The 17432-nt window shown below is 48.7% G+C and overlaps 7 protein-coding genes across 7 annotated transcripts; 4 read left to right on the top strand and 3 right to left on the bottom strand.

Moving 5' to 3' along the window:
• Positions 1 to 13: 13 nt before the first annotated feature.
• Positions 14 to 1810, bottom strand: F5147DRAFT_709909 (AP-2 complex subunit mu). The gene is made up of 8 exons (XM_041438239.1): positions 1588 to 1810; positions 1334 to 1532; positions 1141 to 1285; positions 961 to 1090; positions 601 to 905; positions 427 to 550; positions 219 to 378; positions 14 to 164 (listed from the first exon to the last, which is right to left on the bottom strand). The coding sequence occupies exons 1-8, from the start codon at positions 1784 to 1786 to the stop codon at positions 113 to 115; spliced, it is 1314 nt and encodes a 437-aa protein (XP_041289606.1). The 5' UTR covers positions 1787 to 1810; the 3' UTR covers positions 14 to 112.
• A 26-nt stretch (positions 1811 to 1836) lies between these two features.
• On the bottom strand, positions 1837 to 3449 carry F5147DRAFT_709908 (uncharacterized protein). The gene is made up of 9 exons (XM_041438238.1): positions 3378 to 3449; positions 3250 to 3321; positions 3105 to 3199; positions 3009 to 3051; positions 2878 to 2951; positions 2671 to 2829; positions 2368 to 2616; positions 2298 to 2317; positions 1837 to 2248 (listed from the first exon to the last, which is right to left on the bottom strand). The coding sequence occupies exons 1-9, from the start codon at positions 3396 to 3398 to the stop codon at positions 1950 to 1952; spliced, it is 1032 nt and encodes a 343-aa protein (XP_041289605.1). The 5' UTR covers positions 3399 to 3449; the 3' UTR covers positions 1837 to 1949.
• Positions 3450 to 3501: 52 nt separating this feature from the next.
• On the top strand, positions 3502 to 4494 carry F5147DRAFT_709905 (ferredoxin). The gene is made up of 4 exons (XM_041438237.1): positions 3502 to 3691; positions 3752 to 3794; positions 3845 to 3954; positions 4022 to 4494. Exons 1-4 carry the CDS (start codon positions 3547 to 3549, stop codon positions 4264 to 4266), a joined length of 543 nt encoding a protein of 180 aa, XP_041289604.1. The 5' UTR covers positions 3502 to 3546; the 3' UTR covers positions 4267 to 4494.
• Positions 4495 to 4535: 41 nt separating this feature from the next.
• Positions 4536 to 7872, top strand: F5147DRAFT_709900 (uncharacterized protein). Its single transcript, XM_041438236.1, has 2 exons — positions 4536 to 4692; positions 4745 to 7872. Exons 1-2 carry the CDS (start codon positions 4582 to 4584, stop codon positions 7520 to 7522), a joined length of 2889 nt encoding a protein of 962 aa, XP_041289603.1. The 5' UTR covers positions 4536 to 4581; the 3' UTR covers positions 7523 to 7872.
• Positions 7873 to 11213: 3341 nt separating this feature from the next.
• Positions 11214 to 12047, bottom strand: F5147DRAFT_320409 (HotDog domain-containing protein). Its single transcript, XM_041429210.1, has 3 exons — positions 11910 to 12047; positions 11707 to 11851; positions 11214 to 11646 (listed from the first exon to the last, which is right to left on the bottom strand). Exons 1-3 carry the CDS (start codon positions 11972 to 11974, stop codon positions 11398 to 11400), a joined length of 459 nt encoding a protein of 152 aa, XP_041289602.1. The 5' UTR covers positions 11975 to 12047; the 3' UTR covers positions 11214 to 11397.
• Positions 12048 to 12118: 71 nt separating this feature from the next.
• On the top strand, positions 12119 to 15679 carry F5147DRAFT_320379 (SNF2 family N-terminal domain-containing protein). Its single transcript, XM_041429209.1, has 16 exons — positions 12119 to 12178; positions 12227 to 12314; positions 12366 to 12481; positions 12545 to 12976; positions 13031 to 13120; positions 13170 to 13273; positions 13320 to 13559; positions 13610 to 13706; positions 13759 to 13897; positions 13957 to 14197; positions 14251 to 14419; positions 14475 to 14737; positions 14801 to 14905; positions 14959 to 15023; positions 15073 to 15171; positions 15227 to 15679. The coding sequence occupies exons 1-16, from the start codon at positions 12168 to 12170 to the stop codon at positions 15359 to 15361; spliced, it is 2394 nt and encodes a 797-aa protein (XP_041289601.1). The 5' UTR covers positions 12119 to 12167; the 3' UTR covers positions 15362 to 15679.
• A 179-nt stretch (positions 15680 to 15858) lies between these two features.
• On the top strand, positions 15859 to 16627 carry F5147DRAFT_776864 (uncharacterized protein; the record flags this gene model as incomplete). The annotated part of the gene is made up of 3 exons (XM_041441910.1): positions 15859 to 15933; positions 15974 to 16092; positions 16153 to 16627. 3 exons carry the CDS (start codon positions 15859 to 15861, stop codon positions 16625 to 16627), a joined length of 669 nt encoding a protein of 222 aa, XP_041289600.1.
• Positions 16628 to 17432: the final 805 nt, after the last annotated feature.

Raw genomic sequence — 17432 nt, 5'->3', positions numbered from 1 at the left:
TGAGAATCATACCTTTAGAGACAACCCAAAGAAAATTGATCCAGAATTTCTAAATCAATGTCCCGATTGAAGCATCAACGAAGTACTGGTATTTCCTGAATATAATATGTGTTCACATCTGTTGTACAATAGGCGTACTCCCTTTCTCAAGAGCAGTTCGAAGACTGGGGCGGTTCAAGTCAACATCACATCAATGGAGCCAAATGAACGGTCCTCACCTATAATCATCGCCATTCTGGGTTATATACCTGACCCAAGGCAGGGCTTGATATCCGCTCTTTTCTACGATCTTCAGATAGCGAACTTGGATACCAGACACCGTAAAATAAGGGATCTCGAACTTCACACTGATGGGCGCGCGCTTCTCCATGTCTTGTTCTACTCAATTGGTCAGCAAGGAGAATGCACAAAGTCAGATCTACTCGCCGCTTTTGACACTCGGAAGACCAAAATGAGCACGCATTAGATATTCCCGGCCACCTCCGAGCTGCTTGATCTTCCAGACAAATGCAGACTTATCAGGAGCATACTGCACACTGCCTGTAGATGCCTAGCAGACCGTGTCAGCTGAAAGTTATCTAGATGATTTAGGCGACAAACTCTAAATTTCGGGCTATCTGCATCATCCGGGACAGGAACATATATCTCAACATTATTCGCAGAGCTTCTGCGCTTGAATTGCGCTTTGCACTTCACCATATATTCCACACGGCTCCCTTTGTGGCTTTCCACGGCCGCTTCCACCCAAATAAGAGGTTTGACGGGTGTCGAAAGTCGGTAAGACATAAGTTCGAACTCGCCGTCTGGCGGTATAAACGATATTGTGCGGTCATTTTCGAACCTGGAGAGCCGGACGCACTGGTGGAACTTGACGTCCTCCATTTCGATAGCTTTTCCCCGAGCAGCTATCATAAATTGATGTATTAGAGACAGGGGGAGGAGCATAAGACCGTCGCATACTTCTACCAGTGCTTTCAAACATGACCTTGTCGTTCAGCCCGAGTCGCAGTTCAGGCATACCAGACAGGTAGCACTTCATTTTGACGGCACCTAATATTTCAGATCGGACCACATTGCCGTTCGAATTGACCTATGTACGCAATTTGTGTCGAGCCTCGTCACACAATGAGCAGTACTCACCAAGAGGTTCACGCTCTCAACAACGTCCAGGAAGACCTCATTCTTCCTATACCTTATGCCCTCTGTTCTCCATGAAACAGCATTCGTGACAGCCATGGGAGGCCTTGCTTGGATCTCAAGCTTGTGCGACTCCTGGGTGATGTACCTAACACAGCATTAGTACCCAACACATGGGAGCAAGCCTCATACGCACTCTTGTAATATCTTACTCTCTGTTGTCTGCGGGAACCCAAAGTCCATCATCTCATCCATCAACTCATATATTATAACGAAGTTGTCTCTGATAGACTCCTCCTCGAGTTCCTTGAAGTATTCCATCAAAACTTGAGCCAGTCGATGGAGGAATATGATGATCTCAGCGGCATTTGAGTTGCGTTTCGACAAAGCCAAGACTGCAGTGTAAATCATCAGGGAGGCGGTTTCGCCACAAGGCACGTCAAGACGCACTGTAGAGATTGGAATGTCGAATGTGCATGTAATTGATGCCTTGACTTGAGAAGCATGGTGTTACTTGCTGTCCCTCTTCTTCGATGTCTAGTATAAGCGGTAAGAAGCGCTCGATATACGACGACGGTACATCGTCCTTGTACGAGCGCTGTATTAGAGGCTTCCCCTTCAAGTCGAGAATCGCGATCAGGCTGGCCATGGTGGATGAAAGGCGCGAAACTGCGCCAAAGTAGAGTTGCCTTTTTGAGATTCATGGTGAAACTGCATGTCATTGCGATACGAAAGTAGGTCTACTATAACTGCCCAGAGTCCAGGTTCTAAATATTAACGGGAAACAAAAAGCCCCGAAACCAGACATCTACTTATAATCTCAACCAGCCAAATAACCTCGAACTCCTGGCCGAATGTCTTGGTTTTGCCAGAAGTGGCACATCTTCACGGGCGTCCTCCGCATCGCTGTCGAAAGACATGTCGCCAACTTGGGGATCTGAAACTTCACCAACGACGGTGTCAATGTCGTCTGTCAATGGAGTGGACGAGCTGCTATCCAAGGAGTAACCAAAGTCGTCAATCTTGAGCCTACGCTGGCGGAATTTCCATGCTATGCACATAACCAGTAAGGCGGATTGCATGATGCCGGACACAGCGTACATCGCCCAACCTTTGACACATTATTAATACAACAACAATAGTAGTAAACGCAAACGCACTTGTCCAGTTAGTGCCAGGGCTTGCATAAATATGAGTACAACGTCGAATACGGAGAATCTAGTTGCTCACCGGAGCGCAATAGATATGGACATCACAAATGCCCCAGGGCTTTGTATTATCATCATAGGGATACTGAGCGCCCCGACAAGCTTCGAATGATAAGTTCGCGACAGCTGTGGGGCATATTGAATTGCTGCGAGTAATGCAGAGCTGACGCCGAGACAGGTCGCCCACAAGGATATTTGACGTGGAACCTCTCCGTCAGGCTCTTGGATGCGCGTCAACAGAAGGAAGAATGTGACAATGGTAATGAGGACACTTCAAAATACACATCAAAACGTAGAGACAGAAAGTTAAATGGGTAACTCAAACAGATGGGTGGTGACAGCCCACGAGACGTTCACAGATAGACGCCAATCATCACTCAAGAGCTTTGTCTTGACATGCTGAGGAGGGAGAGTACCGTGCGCAGGGATGTCAATGTCAACGTATTTCAACCGGGCGGGATAGTAGATCATGTATAAAACCAGGCTGCATTTGATGTTAGTTGAACTGCCAGATTGAAAGAGATAATCATACATAGCCGTGAATAAAACCCACTGCAAGACCACTTGTGTTACTCCAGCAGTGATTTCTAGGCATTTCCCCACGCTCTGACGAGTCGTAGATTCTCAGTGGCGCTAAGCAGGCAAAATCACCGCGGAACGCACCACATCATTACAGCACTGAATAGTAGGCCAAGATAATGCGATCCTGTTGCACGGTTCATCAGAAAACCCGAGCATCGATGCTATCCGGTGGCTCACATATTAAGCATCCCCGCGGCAGAAGACGTACTACCAAGTAGTAGGAACCACGGGCTAAAGCCCTCGGACGAGCCCATCTGAATTATTCGGAGGTGCTATTGCACAACAGTCAGATGATTACTGTTCCACATGTCGTTCACGTTACCTGTGGGCAATAGGATACGACGAGACCAATGATAAGAAAGGTAGCGAGTGCATTGACAAACCAGTCGCTATCCTGTGGAATAACCAGTTGCATGAGATTCATATTCATACTACTCAGTATCAACCTACCAAATGACAAATGTCATGCATTGTATGTGGAGGAGTGCTGCACGTCGCACAGAAGGAGGAGAGCCTCGCACACTGACCGAATAAGTCAGCTTATGTAATCTAATAATGCCGCTTGGTGCTCACTGTCAATATTATTCTGTCCACGCCCTTCTCGTGTCCCCCATTATTAATGTCGTCCTTCCGCATACTCCGCTCTGTGCGGATGTCTGCTGTTGTCCGTGATCGTCCAGTACACCTATTGGACCACTGGACACGGTCGAATAGCCAAAATTTAGGGAGCCTTAGCTTGCGGAGATGGTTACACGGGTCGCAGAGTGCGTATCCTATTTTCTGATTTCTGATTTGGAATATTAGACCGACCACAATTCGTCAAGTACAGCGTCATGGAAATGTGACCAGGCCAGATCCTGGTACTGGGTACGCAGCATACCGGAAAAAGTCCCGAGTTGACCCTGACTTTGCCTCAGGATTAAATTGCATTTCAAAGATTCGAAGGGTAAATTGTTGAAGACCATTGAAGCGAACGAGGGGGATGACATCCTATCACTTGCGCATGAACATGATATTGACCTAGAAGGTATTTCGCGAATAGTGCTTCGTTTGACGTCATTTGGTCAGCTGAACTTATTTGGTTGAATCATTAGGCGCATGTGAAGGGTCAGTTGCTTGTTCGACGTGTCATGTTGTTCTCTCGCCCGAGCATTATGATTTACTCCCCGAGCCATCTGACGATGAAAATGACATGCTCGATATGGCGTTCGGTTTAACTGACACTAGTCGACTCGGGTGTCAAGTGCATGTAACTCGCGAGATGGACGAAATGACAGCGACACTGCCTAGTGCCACACGGAACATGTTTGTGGATGGGAAGAAGCCCACGCATCATTGATAGTGAATCATGGATATATCCTTACGTATCAAAAAATCACACTGCTGACAAGACATCCGTGCTTTGTGGAGGCCATGAAGGTCTGGTCTTTCACAGGTATTTATGAATTAGTCAACGTCGCGACGATAATCAAGTACTGTTAAGATACCGGTGTCCTTAGGCAGTGCTCATGTGCACCGTCATTCTATTATTGCGTTGTCGCTTGTCGGAATTGTGATTTTTGATTAATTCTTGGATTAAAATTAGTCTTGGCTAAATTTATGGCTCTAATCACCATTACCATCAGTGCCTCGAAAACGCCTCGAGGCACTAGGGATGTCTCGGTCTGATCCTAACCCGCGTCACAAGCTTTTCCTATATGTACACTTGTTTCCCCCTCGAGACTTTTCCCAAGTTGCCATGTCCCAACCCTGCGACGCGCTGCAGGTGAGTTTGTCACCGGGTGTCTGCTCGTCGTACCTTACCTTCTCTAATACAGGCCGTGGCGGTGGCACATCGCCCTGCATTGCGCGAACGTGCAGGACAACCATTAAGTACACCTGCACCACCTGCAGGATATCCAACATCTGTCCATGCTTCTCGTCCATTACGCTCTTCTCCTCTCGCTGGGCCAGCATTTTCTAGTAATCCATCAATCGTATCTATAGAGTCGAGTCAATCACATTGTCCAAGTCTTTTTAGCATAGACGTTGGTCCATATTCTCGCTCACAACCCTCATCTATCATCTCTCACACTGGTTCTATTTCTGCCACTACGTCCTCGCATGCCCATCGTGCCCCCAGACCCTTAGTCGGACCGTCCAAGAGCGCCGGTGCCGTTCCTACCCTCGGCCTAGACGCCCGCCCATATTCACGCTCCCCACCCTCATCTTTCATTTCTTATACTGGTTCTGCTAGCTCATCCTCCTTCTCGTCGCACGCGCACCGTGCTCCCACAACGGGATCAGTCAAGAGCACTATTTCTACACTTAATCTGTTTCGACGGCATGCTAAGGATGAGCCAGCAGCACCACTTCCTACCCAAGCACCATTCGGGCATAGTCGCTCAGCATCATTTCCATGCCAGACAGTTCCCACGCCAGCCCACGTCCCACAAGCCTACTCACCAAGTGTTGCTCGGCCAGTCTCCCGAAAACCTTCAGTGTCCCGAAATCCGGATGATAACTGGATGTCATCTACTCCATTTGGTCCTGCGTCTACGCCCCGCTTTTCCAGACAAGCGATGTCATCACAACCAGTCGTGATGCCCCTAAGTGCTAGGGAATACCGCCGACGAAAATGTGCCAGCATGATGACAAACACGGTGTATTCGGCTGCATCTGGTTCACCGGTCTCCGGCAAGGAAGGTGTAAATTTTCTACCTCATATTGAAGAGGCCTCCGGTCCTTCTCCTTCCGTTCCCTCATCCGGAAATAGGTCTTCCAGGCGTGCCTCGTCTCCTTCGCTTCCATCCTCACGGGTATCTCTCCCCCCAAGTTCTCGGGATCCCGCATTGTCCGAGACAAGTTCGATCAGCAGCAGCTTCTTCTCATTATCGTCTGAGAACGAGGCAGAAAATGCCGTCATCACTGCGGTTGATCCCGGCGTAACACGGAGGATGTCTTACCCCAACCCAACCCAGCGTCATTCACGCATTAGTCTCGTGGATGCCGTGAGTCGCCTTTCGCAGATGAGCGGGGCAAGTGGAGATACCGTGTTTTTGGATATGGATGACAATCTGAACCCTCGTCAAAGACAGATCTCTGTGACGGAGGATGACGGAGTGCTCAGAAGGGCGAGCTCTAGAAGAGTACTCAGAAGGGCGAGCTCGAGAAGGAAGAAACCTGATGCACCTTCCCGAGAACCGCTAATGGCGGACGCCGCGGCACAACCTACTGCACTACAAGAACGCACTCGAGTGGTCAGGATTCTGGAAGCCAGCGAAGTTTCGTCTACCCCCGCGCTTGACAGCACGTTTTCCGGCGCATCCCATGACCGTGAAGAACTTGTCTCCGGTGACATATCCACCGAGCAGGCCGCTCCTGAATCGAAGATGGACTCGAAGGCGCCAGGCACTTCGTCCGCTGAGGCACAGGTCAGGTCTCGCAAGAAGCTTACCAAATCTCGAAAACAATCTATTCAGGTACCACAAGCACAATTAGCTACCCCTTCATTACCCTGGATACCTCGCCCTTCTTCACCGTTCTTCAGGGGTAGTGCAAAACAGAACACTCCGAATGTTCCCACACCGGACGCGACCCTCCAGGAAAATGTTCCGCTGACTGAAGAAATAGGAGATAACGGAAAGGAGAACAAACGTCTGAGTCGTCGATTGACATTCCAGTTTATTCCATCCCCCTCCTTTTACAGGCGACCCAAGTCGGCTTCAGGCAGTGCTCCAAGCCTTGACTTGAGGTCTCCGATGAGGAATGACGCACGGCAAAGAACGCCTGAACCTGATTCCCGGTACGGAACGGACAACAGCCTGACAGGTAGCGCAACTACTATCACCTTGTTGCCTCCTCCGCCTATCACGTCTTCTTCCAGTGTATCCTCAAGTGCGGGAAATTCTACTTCAAGCTTGACTGATGGCAGTAGCACAATGGGGTCACGGGATACTGGCGCTACTTCTATCAATGCTCCGAACCTCCAAACCGCTTCTCGTGGCGCAGAATATTCTCACCCCAAAATCCCGTCGAACCTGAAGCAGAGCATGGTAATACAATGGGGCAGTGACAATGACAGTGACCAGCAAGACAACTCAAGACATGCATCCAACACTTTCGTCGACCCCCCTAATGCCTCGCATGATCAAGAAGTACAAGCATCGTCATCTTCCTTTTGTACCGTCACCTCTTACGCATCATTCACCTCGTATGCCACATCAGGCTCTGCACCTACTGCTCTAGATGCCAAAAACACGTTTCGCCACCACGACCGAGCACCGGATCCTAATGTCCACCCTATGTGGACAGTTCCTATGGTCACGATCACCGCTGCCTCACCAACCATCCCCCCGCCACGCGCTAAAGAAATTTCTCCCATACTTCACGAACCCCACGTAGAACCCTCTTTGCTAGCTGTTCCCGTCCTCGTTCCTACTCCGAGGCCTACAGCACGCCTGAGGCGTCCGCGTCCACATCCACGCCCACAGACGGCACCTGCTTCACCCACCGTGCCGCATTTTCCGACTCCAACTTCGAAATCACCGCGGACTGCCGGAGCGTCGTCAAGGTTCAAATCTATATTCCGCAGTCTCCTTAGTCGTGCAGGCTGATATCATCAGGGTCATCTTTGATTTTGGCAAGAAGTTTGATGCTGATCCTCCAGTATATTGTTATCTGGAGAGACGCTTACGCCCGTTTCATGTGGACACGATTAGCGAGATAGCTACTATCCTATTTCGTTTGGGTTTATGGTCACCTGTCTTGGGCATGCGAGTGCATGATAATGGTTTTGGGAACGGACACTGCTTTCTTTGACTTGCACGTAATTGATGTGATGATTATTTACATACATTGTACTAGAACGTTCTTCATGACTTCACGAAGATGAAACAGATATCTTGGGACTACATGGTCAATAATATATGAACGTGATGACTCAAATTTGATGAACGTGCACACTAGTTGGATTGTACTAGTTTCATGGAAGATTCTACGCAAGAAGGAGCGACAACGTTCCTCACATGCGACTGGTCCGATAAGTTGCACAGTCACGGTGCCGCATGACCCTGAAAAGTCATCGCAGGACCGATATTCTTAGATGCTATCGTAGGGGCTGAACGTTGAACGTTGAACGATGAGCTGCAGTGCAATAACCCACACTAATATTCAGGGTTTTGATTTCGTTACTTTGTCGTTACTCATGATTAATTTGTGAGCGGCAGATGGGTGGACCTTACGATACCACTGATATGGAGGTACAGGAAGTTTTCTTTACATTAAATGCAATCATACGGCAGTTGAATAGCATTCCTCGGTAAATTGGATGTCTAACGAGAGGGCGGGCTATACAAGAAACGATTCAGATCTGGTCCTAGTTGAGGCTGTGAAGCAGCTCAAAGTCTTGGCCCAGTGCGCGCGCTTCTGGCACTCTGCACTAGTAGCCTCGAGAAAGACTGCCAATCTCTACCACAAGATAATGGAATTACAACCATCAACCCCTTTTGAGAATTTGAAGACTATGGAGGACTCGCACAGGCGGTCGCACGTTTACCCGATATCCGAGTCGATGTATGGTGACAAGCTCAGAAGACGAGGTTGCTCGTTTGTAGGGCTTCGAAGATGGAACAAAATAGTGGGACAGTCAATTGAATGGCCCAAGGATAGCCAGTAGCGATGCCAACTTAGACCAATCGGAGACGACCCATTATTGACGCCCACTTATGGGGGATCGACTTGATGGAGTTTTCCCCAGATGTAGCTCAGTCCTAGCGACTGATAAAGCTATGGAGCACAGAAACGTGGTAGGTGTTGCAAGGACGTCTAATCGATCGTGGAATACTAGCCAATCGTGACTGTGTCCAGTACTTGCCGTCCGGCGAACTTATTGTCACTGAAGTCTGAGGACGAGGGAAATAACCACACACTTCGAGGGAGTTGTCATTTAAGTTGCCGTCAACCGGACAGGTCGTGGCCGTGCACTTTGTTGTGCAGATCGATTTGGAGAGGCCACTGATGCGGATGGATACGAGTGATGAAGTTATGAACGCCGGCCTCAGTTGGCTGCAGATCCTGCTCTAGCTGCACGCGACAAAGCTATCGAGCTATCTTCGGCGGTGATCAACCTGGTGTAGTGTTGCCAATCCGAGGCAAACTGGGTGTCCAACATTTTTTGCGCCTTGTCGAGTAAACTCAGCAGTTTCATCAAGTAGGATTGATTCGAGATCTTCGAGATTATCGTGGAGACTCCGAAACACACGAAGTTGATGCCCGAAAGTTCGGAGCTGCTCCCACGGTTCTGTTCTGCCACAGTCACAGCGGCCACTAGCCGATTCGATAACCGATATCATGATTGCAAACCCCAGCGCACCTATCTACTAGCCGGCACTAGTACTCATTTTAGGAATCCATAATCACTGCGGCAGTGCGGCCATCGATCTCAACCCTTCGTCTTTGCTTGAATATGATGATCAGCAGAAGTATGCAGCGCTACCGTAACACGGTGCACAACGCGATGACGATGCTACCGATGCCCTCCAAAATGATACTATCAATGCCTTCAAAATGATACTCCCCCAACATGCTTTTAACATTCAGGACCAGGCCGCCGCCAGGTACGAGGTAGGCCCTCAACAACACACGTGTCAGCATGCTTGACTGTCTTCAGAGCTGTGCCAACAGTATGTCTCCTTTCGAAGCAGAAGGTGCTGTTGGGTGGGTGATTGGCGCTCAAATGGAAGTCGCCTACTTGTTTCTACTGGACGTTTATGTGATCGAGAGGCACAGATAAATGCCTTCACAACGAGCACCGAGCACAAGGAGCGTTTGTCATCATCAACGGAGCATGCAGACCTCCGAATGGGGCTCATCGTACTTCCATTATGCCATATTATCACATAGATGGGAAGGGCACGAACCACTGGGATAAGATCGTATACGACTTAAACCCAGTTGGTGGCATGCAGTCATTGCCCGCGATGCTGCATGACAAGAATAACAATGTCGAGCTTCAACGTTAGGAATGGTCAATTCCATGTTTAGTCTGGCGCACTGGCAAAGAGCGCTTGGAATACACGGGGATGAACTGTTTAAGGATTCTCTTCTACCAACAAGATTAGACCCTTTATCTCGACTATCCTCCCAATCACAAGCAGTCCGTTGTGATTGTGCAGGAGTTGAACGATTTGATGGGCATAGTCGGATGCACGGGTCCTTGTCGCCTTCTGTCCAGGAATGATAGGTGCCCCTAATCAGCGTCGATGCGTGTTATCGCATTATAGGAAGATATCGCATTCTCGCAGTTTGACATCTTCGGTGTCCTCCTACCAGCAATGGCGAGAAGAGGCAAACCGCTGTCAGGCCGCTATTGCAGGAGATCGTGGCTCATTCGGGTGATATTACTGCCCTGAACTGGGTCGGACAACTTGAATCATAGCTGATTTCCAGTCGACGTCACTTGATATGAAGCTCCATCATTCCTGCTGCTATTATTGTCTGATGAAGGAATACGGACATCGGTCTGCTTGTGCGACGTGTCGGGGCCGTAAAGCTGGCTTCAACATTATGTAACATACATGAGTCACTGAGCGTTGCTCGTTTTGCGCACCACCGCCTCCATCTACCTTGCCCTGTATATCCTGTCATTGAAGTCAGATAGTACCTGGTTTCACCCGTTAAGCCAGGGTAAATGGGCTTCATGACCGGTTATCGCCACAGAAGACAGGCTGATCAGGCTGTTCGTAACATAATGAACTCCATCAGGACAGTTGAGATATTGTAGCTGCATGTATGTAAGTGATTTCCGGTGCGCAGCTAGCCTGATTCTGGTCAACAAGTTCTATGGATTCTAAACTTAAAATGTACATTTGTAGTTTGAATTTTCTTTATGCACACAATGTTAGACTCCGACTCGGAGATCACATATATGTTGAAAACTAATCCGCGAATCGTCTCACAGACGGATGTGCCAGTGAGGGCTGGCTGTACTTAGTTTGCAAAGACACTGATCGCAGTGTTGAGAACGGTCCTGTCAGGCGTGTGCTAGAGCTTGGTCACGAGAACCTCCTGAACTGCACATGCGTTGAGACGAAGGCTCCTATTTCTGAATCGGGACAGACCTAGCTAAAGATACAAAGAAAGTTGTGAGTGTATTGAAACTACTCGATGGTGGAGTCGCTGCGCTTATACGCGGCACGATAACACAGATCTAGAACAGGGGAGTTGCATATATTATAATATTGTTACTAGCGTTCGCCAAGAAAGAAAGTAATTGCCTAGTAGTCATAATGGAAGGCCTTCCGAATTATGGGACATAGGATCAGCATCAGTCATGTGGAGGGCACGCGAGCACCAGAGATGTGGCACGAAAAGAGGTTAGACTAGTTGTCGTACTAGAAAATCAGGGAATCAGGTAGGCGTGCTTGTTATAGCACCCTCTCGTTCATTAGCGAGTTCGAAGAATTCCAAGACGATTTAGTGTAAGCGCACTTCAAAGCTTAGATTCCAAGCTCTCATTGGTCGATAACAGGCTTGAAAGACCTTCCCGCAGAAGATCAGTCATGGGGCTGCTCTTCCTGGACCCCCGTTCAACAAAAACATGGGTGTAACCTCCGACAGCTGCGGGTGCATCTTTTCCCTCCTCAAATACCGCGACCTCATACGTCACAGAACTTGAACCGAGCTTCACTACCCGAAGGCCGAGATCCAGCACCTGAGGAAATGACAGGGGGGAGAAAAACTATTACTGGAATTGTGAACACCTGATCAGAGCATGGAGCCGTTTGGCACTAGTACTTACTTGGCAATGGGACGAGACCACCAGTCCAATTTGGGCAGAATCAGAGGTGAGTCCGCATCGTTGGATGAGAAAAGTGTTGACTACAGAATCAAAGAGGTGGTAGTAGACGGAATTGTTGACGTGTGAGTACTGGTCGTTATCAATCCTTGACACGAGTTAAGTTTCATGTATATGTGTAATCATTAAGGAAAAGTGAACTGTACCAGCGAGTTCGGTAGGAGAGGAAGAAAATGTAGTCGGAACGCGTGTGTGCACGGTGTGAGCTCATGCCAGTGGTGCGTGCAAGCAATCCGACGTAGTACCTAATACCTATTGGAAGTGTGGACGCGGGTTGGACTGAGTATGTAATACAAACGACCACGTGACGATCAATTAAGTGCGACGCGTTGTTTTAATTACCCTTCTTCAACCGCGATCATCAAACCATCTTCAACTTATACATACCCTGACCACCTACCACCATGGAACGCCTGTATGTACCATGTCTAAGATTATGAATAATACCTGAGCAACTTCCCAGTCGCAAACAGATGGCATTTGACCCTAGTTTATACCCAGAGTTCAAGAAACCAACTGATGCAAAGACTTCAGAACTGCCAAGCGTAATCGTACGTCCTCATGTTTAACTTTATCTCTTCACTCAACACGATATTATGTAGTCTATTTTAAGTTCTTCTACATCTTCATCTTCTGCAGCCTCAACGGTGGCACCGACAGCTCGACACAGAGGCCGAACAACAATCGTAATATCTTCTGACGAAGAAAACGAGGACTTGTACGTATTCGCTTCTCTCAGCGTGACGTGCGACTCACAATTTTTGGTGATGCTGTTAAATAGACCTGTTACCCAGTCGCGATCCTCTGCTCAACCCCCACCAGCTGCTCGTAACAATTTCGTCATGGATACCTTGAAACAGGCCCTTCCCGTGCCTCCTCTCGAGCGCAAACAGGTACCAGCACCTGTTCACATTCCTTCAAACCGTGACATTCTTCCGGGCCCTTCCAACTTTAATTCGGCGGTGGATGCATCGCATCAGGCATACATCTACGAGCCCCGGATGTCTGCTACTGAGACTGAAAAGGCGTTGCGCGCTCTCGTAGAAGATAGTATCACCCCTGATGATGAAATTGAGATCGACATGGATGAAGCCATTGTGGAGGGCTTCCAAGATGGTATTACACTTCTCCCGCATCAGGTCCTTGGTCGTGCTTGGATGCGTGATAAAGAAACAGGTAAGAAGAGAGGTGGAATACTTGCAGACGATATGGGGTAAGGCTGTCATTACTATTACTCCTAGCGTATAGTCAAGCTTTTTTTGTGCAGTCTCGGGAAGACTATTCAGACACTTACGCGAATCGTCGATGGTCGTGCCAAAAAATCTGATAAAGCGGACGGTTGGGCTGCCACGACCTTGTAGGTCAATTGTCTTTGATATTTTGTTTGTTAAATTCATGATTTCTAGGGTCGTTTGTCCAGTTGCGCTTGTCTCTCAATGGGCCTCCGAGATCGCGAAGATGGCTGTAGGATTACGTGTGATTGAACACCATGGACAAAGCCGCACCACGGGTGGGTGCTTTCCACTCTAAATGGTATCCAACTCAATGCAGCACAGACCCTCTGAAACTCAAGTCTGCACACGTCGTGGTCACTTCGTATTCCATTGTAGCTTCTGAATACGCGACCTTTGCACCTCCCGCAAAGGACGAATCCAAGTCCAAGTCAAAATCCAAGAAGGCAGCATCCCAATCGGACTCGGACTCTGATTCTGATGAGATTGTTGCGAGGAAGAAGCCTGGAAGGGCAAAAGGCAAAGACGCATTGTTCCACGTGAAATGGTTTAGAATTGTCCTTGGTGCGTCGCCACCCGAGTTGGCTGAATAATTATCTGACGTGTATATAAAGATGAAGCACACAATATCAAGAACAGGAATACGAAAGCGGCTATTGCATGCTGCGAACTAGATGGGAAGTTTCGCTGGTGTCTTACAGGCACACCCATGTGCGTTTAAAGTTCGCGTTATGTGAAGGCAGTCCTCCAAATTTCTTTTCAGGCAAAATACAGTGGATGAACTGTTCTCTCTCCTCAAATTTATCCGTGTGCGTCCGCTCAACGACTGGCAAAACTTCAACGAACAGATCGCACAGCCTATCAAGGCTGGGCGACCAGTACGTGCCCTTAAACGACTTCATGTGGGTCCTTTTGTGCATGTGTATTGATTCATTGCCCTACAACTCCACCTCTTGTGCAGGTCGTTCTTCAATCCATCATGCTCCGACGTACCAAGGATCTCGTCCTTAATGGAAAACCTATCATATCCCTTCCGGCACGGCATTTGACTGTTGTTCAATGCAAATTTGATTCAGACGAACAAGCATTTTACAACACGCTCTCGAAACGCATGACCAACGAACTTGACAAACTTGTTCAGGCCAACGAAGCGTCCAAGAATTATACCCACGTGTTGCTTATGCTTCTGAGACTAAGGCAGGGTAGGTTGGTTCGTGTACTGACTTTGCATCACATGCTAATTCAGATTCACTAGCTTGCAACCATCCGTCCCTTGTGTACAAGGACTACCGCATCGACTCTGAGGCCGCCGAGCCTCGCCCCACTAAGAGCGATGATGGTGATGAAGATGCCGACGAGCTTGCGACACTTTTAGGACAGATGGGTGTCTCGAACGGCAAGAAATGCCAGTTGTGTCAGGCGAAGTATGTTACCTTCGCTGACATACAGTAGGAATTCTAACTCATCTTCTTTGCGCAGCCTCATCTCTTCCGATTCAGACCACTGTACCGACTGTACCGAAATCGCTGCCAAGGCCCGACGCAAGTCTGTGGCCGCACCAACCGCTCGTGATCCCAACTTACCTCCGGATTCGGCGAAGATTCGCAAGCTGTTGGAAATTCTTCGGGACGTGGATGAACGAAGCGAGAGTGCTGAAAAAACGATTATTTTTTCTCAATTCACCAGCATGCTGGATCTGATCGAACCATTTTTGACTGCCGAGGGAATCAAGTTTGCTCGATGTATGTTTTTTTTTGGCTTCTCATCACTTGAGGTTTCTGACTTGCTATGATGGCGCGATGTAGATGATGGAAGCATGACGAAGGATAAGCGTGAGGCATCGCTGGAGAAAATTCGAAACAGCAAGAACACGCGCTGTATCCTGATTTCATTCAAGGCCGGAAGTACTGGTACGTTCCCTCCAACTCACAATGATGGCGAGTCCCTAATATTTGCGTTCTAGGGTTGAATTTGACCTGCTGCAATAATGTGGTCCTCGTTGACATGTGGTGGAACCCTGCGCTCGAGGTCTGTCCCAGACTCACTTTTTTGAATTCAGGATTAACCACAGGGACAGGACCAAGCATTCGATCGTGCTCATCGCTTCGGGCAAACACGCGAAGTCAATATCTTCAAGCTCACTGTTCCCGAGACCGTCGAAGAGCGGATCCTTGAGGTAAGTCATGTGACATTTGCAATTGAAGCTGTAATTGAGCGATGGCGCTATATAGCTTCAAGAGAAGAAACGCGAGCTTACGAAAGCGGCGTTGAGTGGAGAGAAGATGAAGAATATGAAACTCGGCATGGATGATTTGTTGGCGTTGTTCAGGCCTGGGGCGCACCATGATGATGACGATGAGGAATGATTGAATGTCCGTACGTGCTAGACACGTTGAGGTCTTGGTTTCGATCGTATGTGTTTATGCTGTTCTCGCTGTTGTTTTGATCTACGTATCATTTCGTGCTTGCGTGCAATGCTGTTCTACATAAATGCTGTTGAGCGTTGGCGCTGAGCGCTGAGCGTCGACGAAATATCGATTTTCCTTTTCTGGTTGTTGGTGACGCGTTGCTCATGCCGAGCCAAGACTCAGAGCAGATTGGGTCTCGAGCTACTGGAGTCGATGTCCTGTTTTGCGATCATATGTGCTTATTATTCAATTGTCTGGGTCTAACATATTGCAACGATTCTCTTGCACCCGTTCACGTAGGAGTAGGTATGTTAGGTCACTCAGCGCAACGTTGTTGGTCAGTGACCACGTGCTGATTGTCAGCGGAGCTTGCAGCTTGCAGAGCCACTGACAGTGATTTGGTGTTATCATAGACGTTTCATGATAGAGTTGAATCTTTAAATCTTAGAGCCTAGATGAACACGATCGATACCAGCTCTCAAGGATCCACATCTGCAGACGTTTGGGACCAGCCCAGTGCAAGTAATGATGTTTGATACTGGACCACGAGACCTGACGGTGCCTCTTTAGGATTACTCTGGCCTAGGCGCTGCAACTAAATCACAGCGGAAGGCCCAACGAATCGTTCCAGACGACTGGGATAACGATGAAGATGAGGAAGAAGATAACGCCAAAGTTTGGGAAGACGCGTAAGTCTACTGTTCTCCTTCAGCTATCAGTCCCAGCATTAACTCCTCTGCACATTGCAGAAACAACAAAGCACCCATGCCAGAACTAATCATCTCTCCCTCAAGCACCGGGACATGCGTCGTCCCCCCTCCCCCAGCTGCCTTCCAACCGACGATGCGCATCCTGAAACGGCCCTCTCCTTCTCAATCAGCCTCGAATGTCACTACCTCGCTCTCTTCGCAGACGCGCAACACTCTTGCTGAGCGTGAGGCTCAATATCAAGAAGCTCGTAATCGAATATTTGGAACAACGGGCGAGCGTGGCAGTGATGATTTGGAAAGCCGACGCGGGGTGCCGGTGAGGAACGGTAGTGGTAAGGGAGCAGATGCTGGATCTGCGGCGTCTGCAGTGCTGCGTGCTCCTACAGGTCCGTCAGATGCAGAAAAAGGGGTGGGTCGGACCAATGATCTCCCTCCAAAGGGATTTCGTGACAGGAGGAATGGGAAGAACCAGAACAGCACATCTTCGAGTATGTTACCACGGACTTCGAGTTGATTTTTCTGGTGTTCAGCTAGGTTCTTACTGTTAATTGATCGTTGTATTTTTGTCTTGTACACGTTCAGCCCTAATTTAATGCAACGCGCTTTTGAGTCGGAGAGCTCCTTCACACGAACTCGCCGCACGTCAACTACTGTATGTACAAGTCTTTGGAGCTCTCGGCCCGACTTCTCATACGCCTCAGGTGTGAACAAGAAGTTTCAAACTCTGATGGCATTGGCTTAACCAAATACACATCACATCGGAAACAGTTACATCACGACTAAGAGCCAGCACGCTGAGCAGCGGAGACAGTGACGCGAGTGCAACATGAAGTATACCAGAGCAGGTTGTTGTGTCGCCGTCTGGACCTGTATTGGGTGGTTGAGCGTGGTTGCGCCGCAAGCTGAACTGCTATTGGGGACAACTGACTAATCTGAGCATTAGTCTTCACAGAGGGGGAGGCGCTACGTAGACTCTCTGAAGATCCGGTTATGCATATAGCAGAACGAGGGACACCTGACACACTGCTTGCCTGTTTTTTTCTTTCTTCCAGCACGATTGTTACAAGCTACGGGCCAGTGTACTACGCGAAAAGACTACGCTTTGGGCGTTATTGCAGCGCAATGGACTCGCTTGATGTCGGGCGATGACAAGAGGGAATGAGACCATTCCGAAGGTGGCAAGACGAGGAAGGGTTGGGACAGTGGCATTAGCATCGGCATTGGCGAGAAGGACCAGATGTTGTCGAAGGAAGATAAGGCTTCGAATGTCTATCAACGATATTGGTACTCTTTGAAAGGGTACCAGCTGAAAAAGTAGC

The sequence above is a fragment of the Suillus discolor genome, assembly GCF_016758755.1.
Source record: "Suillus discolor strain FC423 chromosome Unknown F5147scaffold_53, whole genome shotgun sequence".
Taxonomy (NCBI): domain Eukaryota; kingdom Fungi; phylum Basidiomycota; class Agaricomycetes; order Boletales; family Suillaceae; genus Suillus; species Suillus discolor.
This window is presented reverse-complemented; position numbering and strand designations above follow the sequence as displayed.

Excerpts from the sequence above, each read along its gene's own strand:
- F5147DRAFT_709909 (XM_041438239.1), bottom strand. The coding sequence starts at position 1,786 with ATGGCCAGCCTGATCGCGATTCTCGACTTGAAGGGGAAGCCTCTAATA. Across the intron at positions 1,533-1,587 it reads TCGACATTCCAATCTCTACA|TCTTGGCTTTGTCGAAACGC; the intron begins GTGCGTCTTGAC and ends TTTACACTGCAG. Across the intron at positions 551-600 it reads CAGATAGCCCGAAATTTAGA|GCATCTACAGGCAGTGTGCA; the intron begins GTTTGTCGCCTA and ends ACGGTCTGCTAG.
- F5147DRAFT_709908 (XM_041438238.1), bottom strand. The coding sequence starts at position 3,398 with ATGCATGACATTTGTCATTTG. Across the intron at positions 3,322-3,377 it reads TGCATGACATTTGTCATTTG|GATAGCGACTGGTTTGTCAA; the intron begins GTAGGTTGATAC and ends GTTATTCCACAG. Across the intron at positions 2,830-2,877 it reads TGGGTTTTATTCACGGCTAT|CCTGGTTTTATACATGATCT; the intron begins GTATGATTATCT and ends CATCAAATGCAG.
- F5147DRAFT_709905 (XM_041438237.1), top strand. The coding sequence starts at position 3,547 with ATGTCGTCCTTCCGCATACTCCGCTCTGTGCGGATGTCTGCTGTTGTC. Across the intron at positions 3,692-3,751 it reads ATGGTTACACGGGTCGCAGA|TACAGCGTCATGGAAATGTG; the intron begins GTGCGTATCCTA and ends CAATTCGTCAAG. Across the intron at positions 3,955-4,021 it reads ACATGATATTGACCTAGAAG|GCGCATGTGAAGGGTCAGTT; the intron begins GTATTTCGCGAA and ends TTGAATCATTAG.
- F5147DRAFT_709900 (XM_041438236.1), top strand. The coding sequence starts at position 4,582 with ATGTCTCGGTCTGATCCTAACCCGCGTCACAAGCTTTTCCTATATGTA. Across the intron at positions 4,693-4,744 it reads AACCCTGCGACGCGCTGCAG|GCCGTGGCGGTGGCACATCG; the intron begins GTGAGTTTGTCA and ends TCTCTAATACAG.
- F5147DRAFT_320409 (XM_041429210.1), bottom strand. The coding sequence starts at position 11,974 with ATGAGCTCACACCGTGCACACACGCGTTCCGACTACATTTTCTTCCTC. Across the intron at positions 11,852-11,909 it reads CTCTCCTACCGAACTCGCTG|GATTGATAACGACCAGTACT; the intron begins GTACAGTTCACT and ends ACTCGTGTCAAG. Across the intron at positions 11,647-11,706 it reads TGGTCTCGTCCCATTGCCAA|TTTTTCTCCCCCCTGTCATT; the intron begins GTAAGTACTAGT and ends TTCCAGTAATAG.
- F5147DRAFT_320379 (XM_041429209.1), top strand. Across the intron at positions 13,121-13,169 it reads GGTTGGGCTGCCACGACCTT|GGTCGTTTGTCCAGTTGCGC; the intron begins GTAGGTCAATTG and ends CATGATTTCTAG. Across the intron at positions 15,172-15,226 it reads TCGAAGAGCGGATCCTTGAG|CTTCAAGAGAAGAAACGCGA; the intron begins GTAAGTCATGTG and ends GGCGCTATATAG.